The following is a 6,355-nucleotide window of genomic DNA, read 5'->3' on the forward strand; positions in this document are numbered from 1 at the left end:
ACACTGTGCAGGATTTAGAGGTGGTGGTTCACACCTCTTCAGGTGTGTGTTACCACACCACACCCACCACAGTCCACTTGGGGCCCTCCTCCCTTGTTCTCACCCCTCATCCTCTCCGTCTAGTAGTTTCAATTCTATAGTGATTAACATTACTGTCCTTTTATTAATCTAATTTTTAAATTGTATTTTTTTTTATTCCGCTAACCTTGCTTTACAGCACTCTGTATGCTTCAAAGGCGTAGGGTCACACCTCCTCAGACGTACGTCACCACACTGCAACCACCACCAGGGCACCCACAGTCCCCCACCACAGTCCCCCACCACAGTCCCCCACCACAGTCCACTGGGCCGCCTCCACCATTCAGTAGCCTGAATCCAAAATCAGATTTTGGAATGACTACTTTTCACAGCTACTTTCTACCCAGAAAATACAGACAGACATATTTACAGGTACTCAGGACCTCTCCAAGCCTTAAGGAAGAGAAAAGAGGAGCAGGGGGTAGGGGATAAAGGGTAGGAAAAGGAAATGGCCAGCTGGTCAGGGGTGGGAGTGCCACGTTTGATGAGTGCCTATTACGAGCATTACGTCCCTCACGAGCACTAGATGACACTGTGCTACGTCCTTCATGGGCCGGGGGCTGTTTCCATCCTCATTTCACAAATGGAGAGACCAAGCGTGACAGAATGATGATCTCCAAAGATGTCCACATCCTAATCCTCAGAACCGGCGACTATGGTGCCTTACAAGGCAAAAGGGACTTTATAATGGCACTGAGTTAAGGACCTTGGCTAAAGCGAGAGGTCCTGGGTTGGGGAGCTGGGGAGCAAGGTAGTCATAAGAGCCTTAATTAAACAAAGAGGGAGGCAGCAGAGTCAGAGGCGGAGATGCAAGGACAGAAGCAGAGGTCACCATGAGGCAGGGCCCAGAGCACGTGGGTGGCCTCTAGAAGATGGGAAAGTCAAGGAAACAGATTCTGCTCTGGACGCTCCAGAAAAAACACAGCACTGCTGTGTCGTGCCTTCAGCCCAGGGTGACTACTTTTGAACTTCTGACCTCCAGAACTGCAACAGAATATATTTGTGTCCTTTTGAGCAGTAGATGGGGATTAAACAGGCCCAGATTTTGTAAGGTTAAGTAACTGTTGAGCACTTCCAGCTTGTAAATGGAAGAATTAAAACCCAGATTCACCTGACCACAGAGCCGGATACTTAAGAAAGCTATAAATGAAAAACAGAATAAATATACATTTTTTTCATCTCAGCTTTCCTCCCTCTGGAGGAACTCCTAATGGGTGGCGAAGGGATGAACAGGAGGAATGTGGAGAAGCACAGATGATACAAGGATCGGGGTGAGATTGAGAGGCTAAACCTATAGCAAAGGTGACAAATTTGCACGCCTACTGTGTGTGAGGTGGCTGATATAAACAGGTGAAATGGGCAAACTCGAATGAAAATACAACATGGAAAATGGCAATTCACACTCTTTCCAGATGGGGAATAACAGGAAATGTTGGGGATTGTGGCAAAGTGAAAACCGTGGGGGCGGAGTGGGGCTCGCTAGCCAGTTCCAATGAAAGGTTATCCTGTGGGAAGGTGGGACCCACTTTGCCAAATCTTTGATTACTCAAAAGAAGCTAGAAATCCAGAGCTCTGTGTAGAACGTCAAGATTTTTAAAGATAGAAAACAAATAAAAAGTTCATGAAAACATGATATGGGCTAAACAAAACCCACTGATGGCCCGCCAGTTTGCAACCTCTGAGCTAAGGCTTCGGCCAATATCAATGACATGAACAGTCTCTCCGTGACCACCGGCTGTGGGGCTCTGGGGGGAACAGAGCACTCTTGAGCAATTTTAACCTGAAGGGTCATATGGATTTAAGATCAATGTGCATGTGATAGCACAGGAGCCTATAGGTATACAGAGTGCTTTTCCCTACATGCAGATATTTGCAGAATAAAAGCTACGAGAAATCTATTTTCAAGCTACTGGTGAAATGAATGCATCTCCCACGCATCCTAAACAGTATCAGATGCACATTGTAGCTGTAGATCAACAGTTAACACAACACCACCACCGAGCTTTTCCATTTCGGTTGGGGGACACTTCCTTTCTGAATGGCTTGGTATGCTGCTTTAAGGAGGTCTGAGCTGTATGGTTATATAAACATGAAAAATCATGACTTCTATTTTTTTCCCACAATCAAACCCAGGGCTTAAGACAATAAATTGTTTTTTGAGAACTTGTCAAAAAGGCAAAGACATGTGGACAAGGGTCAGGCTTGTTCTATTTTCTTAGTGTTTCTCTTTTAACAACAACAAAAGGCAGCATGAGAGGAAACGGCGTTGGTTTTTGCTTTTCGTAGACATTTTTTTTTTAGAGTTCTAACATGTGACCACTTAAAGGCACCTCAGTAAAAATGAACACGCTGCTGCCCAACGTCTAGAGCTGAGGCCAGGCTGCCATCCCCAGGCATGCCCCCGCCCAGCCTCTGCCCAGCCCCCTGCAGCAGCAGGTACTCTCCTCTCCCGCAAGTTAATGGGCTCATGGTAAGCCTCCTCGCCCCCTCTACCTCCTACAGGAGAGTTTACTCCCTTCTCACACCTACCCCTCCCTGCCGGGTTCCACAGCTGTCCTCACAGCAGCGCAGGCCAACAGTAACTTCAACAAAATCCACACACCTGATGCAGCATTTCACCCTTAAGTCTGAGAATTAGCCTTGTTTAGCATCAGGTCGTGCAGTACCTGAGGCAAGTTCATAATCCTACACACACTTCCCAGTTACCCCAGGTATTTCTTCCAGAATGTTTAAAATGCCTGATACAGCATAGAAGTTTTGGTTACTTTTACCTTAAAAAAAAACTTATATTTCAATAGTTTTTCCTTTTTTAATCTTTAGGGCAAAGAAATGCAGTAACCATAGAGGGAATTCTTGGCTGAAAGTCTACAACACCTGTGCCAGTTTTGTGACACAGGTTGTCCTGTCACCTCTGTCACACTACAGAGAAGCAGGCCTCACCACTGTCTCACCTGGGGTACGTTGGTGAGCAGTGGTGCCCAGGCCTATCTAAACACTCAGGACAAGCTCTTTCCGTGTCACTCATCACTTTCCAGGGCACATACCTAACACTGCACAAACCGCACAGGCTCAAGACTTGCTGCCTTAGCCGGAAGGAATGACTTGACATTGACATCTACAAATGGGACAAATATTAGCAATCCAAAGAAAACTGTACATCATGGCACCCACGGAATGGAAACTATCATGACCTCCTATCATATAACAAAACATAACGCTGGCACATGCAGGTGCTGCCATGATTGACATTGATTAGGTCTACCCCATCTCTTCAGAATTCACTAGAAGAAAATCTCATGACCTCAAGCTAGACCGAAGTGTTTCCAATGGCAGGAGCTACAGCTGCCCTCTTCCCCCATACTCCATCCTGAAAGAGTCCACTTGCCAAGTTACCTCATGGAAGGAACAGCCCCGGGGATGACTCCTTCCTTGTGGTTTGCTCTTCCTGACACTTATTTGTACACCTCCCCACACCCCAACTTGATGACAGCCATTGCAATCTCCACCAACTAATCGGTTTAAACCCTCTCTTTGGACTTTATATCCACTGGACAATTCTCTCAGGAGCTACCAAAATCAGCCCAACTCCAGAGATCTTTTAAAATCAACTGCAGAGATCTCTCGAAGTCAAAGTATTGTGTCACCAGCTGAGTTTCCAGTTTCTCAATACAGTCAAGTCCTATCCATGTAAGCAGAACAAGTCTGTCTTCTACTATAGTTCTGGATGATGGACTTAATCCAATCAATTCCATTTCTAGATAGCTGCTCCTAGGGGCCACTTAAAGCAATTCATTTAAGTGAGAAATGGAGGAAGGAAGCACAAGTGCCAAACAAATATCATCTCCTTTATTAGGCCTTCCCCACCAGCTAGACATTCTTTCATGATATTAGTGAACATGTCCTACCCTCTCTACTGGACAGAGAGCTCCCAGGCCCACTGGTTATTTGCCTTTATAGCCCATAGTATGTGTAACACAGGACTAAATAGATCTTTTCAAGGAGTCGTTGTATGCTGTATTTGTGTGTGTAGTCACATGTGTATAGACACAAAAGTAAGTTCCTCATGAGGAAACATCTATGTATTAGGCACTTTTTGAAAGCTGAAGTTGGTCACTTTTGATAACAAAAGTATCATGTGAGTAGCGCCCAATACTGTAGCAAAGCACACATACTGAACTTCTTGCGCACCACAAATTATCTGTTAAAAGTCTGAAGCACTTATTCTAATACAGAATCACACATGGAGCTGAAGACACAATTTTGTCCAAATGCAAAGATCCATATCCTCAACATAATTTAAAAAAATACTTTTCTGTGTGCTAAGAACCTTATTAGAAAATAAATTATCTACTCACCCATTTCTGTTCACTGTCATTCAACAATAAAATTCTTACTGGTTTATTTTCCCTATCTGACTTTTGTTTCCAAATGTCATTTTTTTCCCTATGGCTGACTTTTACTCTCTTATTTTGTGTGTGTTGTCTTGATTGCTTTCATAAGCTAGTACTATGTTTTAAATCATAACAATAATATCTTAAGCTTTGAAAGAAAGACAGTGGTGTAAAAACTGCGTTGATGACAAGTTAGTTATTAAACTAGTGTTACAATACATCTAAATATTGCTTTAAAATTTTGCTGGGGGCCTCCCCGGTGGCGCAGCGGTTGAGCACTGGGTTGCGAAGCTGCCCGCAGCCTCTGCAGTGCCGGTTCGATCCCCGGCAGCTCCCCGGCCACCGGAGGAGGGTCCCACATGGCGCGCAGACCTCTCCTGCCGCCCGCTGCTCCCCTCAGCAGTGTACTTTGGTCCTTCTGCCTGCTCTGCTTCCCGCTCTGGCTCTGGTGAATTCTCTCACCCTCCCGTGCTTCTGACTGTACCCAGTGCTTGTATAAATAAATAAATAAATAAATAAATAAATAAATAAATAAATAAATCTTTTTAAAAAAATAAAAAATAAATAAAATTTTGCTGGGAATTTAGTATACAAGTAAAGCAGGGAAGGAAAATATTTTAGTTAAAAAGTGTTTGAAATATATCCAAAAGGAGCGATTTCTAAATTCTAGTCTATCATGTAGTGAGTCACCATTTTTTCTTAAAAAAAAAAAAAAAAAAGTTGTCAACAGGCTAGACTCCTGCCTCTTTAAAGTTTCAGTCTAGCGAAGAATTGAAACCAGAAAGATTTCAAATCATTACAGACTTTAAAGTCAGTCATTTCACCTGTACAGTAACACCCAGGAAGGGCTGCCTTTTTAAAAGCTGATGAAGTCGTCTACAGGCCCCATGCACGGTCTCAGGAGCTACTGGACCACAACGGAAGAAGGGATGCATCCTTTTGTTAGATATTAACTCGTGATTTAAAGCTACTCTGCCAAACAGTTAAAAAATGCTCTCACAGTCTTACACAAGTAACATGACTAGCTGTGCTTCCTCATAAACTTGATCACATTTAGATTCTGAAATTATATTCCACCACCTTGACGTCTGTACATTTCCCTATGTCAGTATCACAGTAATCACATCAATGCAATCCATGCAAACACCAGTCTCCATTCTCCATCTGTCCTTAAAAGCCCCGTTCAGCAGTTTGTGCTACAGCACCATGCTGCCGCATCCCTGCACTTGAACTTGGGAACAGGCTTTCCAGGACTGCAGGCAGAGCCCTTACCGCATTCCTTCTGAACCTCATCTTGCCTCTCGGGGGATTTGCTTCTGCCATCTCGCCTATACACAATAACACTCTTCTTGTCCAATTGTCAATGCAACATTGATGAAATATGAGCTGTTTCTTGGGTAGTATTTAAAAGCGGCAGCCAAAAACCTCTATTAAACAAAGCTACCGAAGCTGCTTCCATTACCACGGTGGCAGCTCTGCAAAAAAACCCCACTATCCCTGATTAGTCAGCTGACAGAGCCTTCCCTGCTGCTCATTGTAATTCAGAGCTGACACATTCCCCCAATTACTTAGCCTGATTGAACCTCATGGATTAGCTTGAGTTGGACTGCTCAAGAAGATCAGGCATATCCTAGGAATGAAAGAAGGAAAAAAAAAAAAACAAAAAAAACCCGACTCTTCCTAGGGGCTTGATGGGACCGGCTTTCTCTTCTGCGCAGTTTGCTTTTTAAGGTGGAATGCTAAGAATCTTTGTGAAGGTAGTATTAACAGATGCCTTTATCCTTGTCCTACCCTGGTCTGTAACTTAAAATTCAGTTCTGTTTTTGCTTAAATTAAATTCTATTCTGAGTTTAAGACTTGTGAAAGGTTAACCATTGGTTAAAATT

The 6,355-nt window shown here is 43.7% G+C and overlaps 1 protein-coding gene across 1 annotated transcript in view; it reads right to left on the bottom strand.

Annotated features, from left to right (window-relative positions):
- MCF2 (MCF.2 cell line derived transforming sequence) overlaps positions 1-5,792 on the bottom strand; it is a gene marked incomplete at both ends in the record, with an annotated part of 65,434 nt that extends 59,642 nt beyond the window's left edge. The window contains 1 exon segment of the mRNA XM_084259033.1: positions 5,742-5,792. Within this exon segment, the coding sequence (XP_084115159.1) occupies positions 5,742-5,792 (51 nt within the window).
- Between the last annotated feature and the right edge of the window lie 563 nt (positions 5,793-6,355).

Source organism: Talpa europaea (genome assembly GCF_964194135.1).
Source record: "Talpa europaea genome assembly, chromosome: X".
In the NCBI taxonomy this organism is placed as follows: Eukaryota; Metazoa; Chordata; class Mammalia; order Eulipotyphla; family Talpidae; genus Talpa; species Talpa europaea.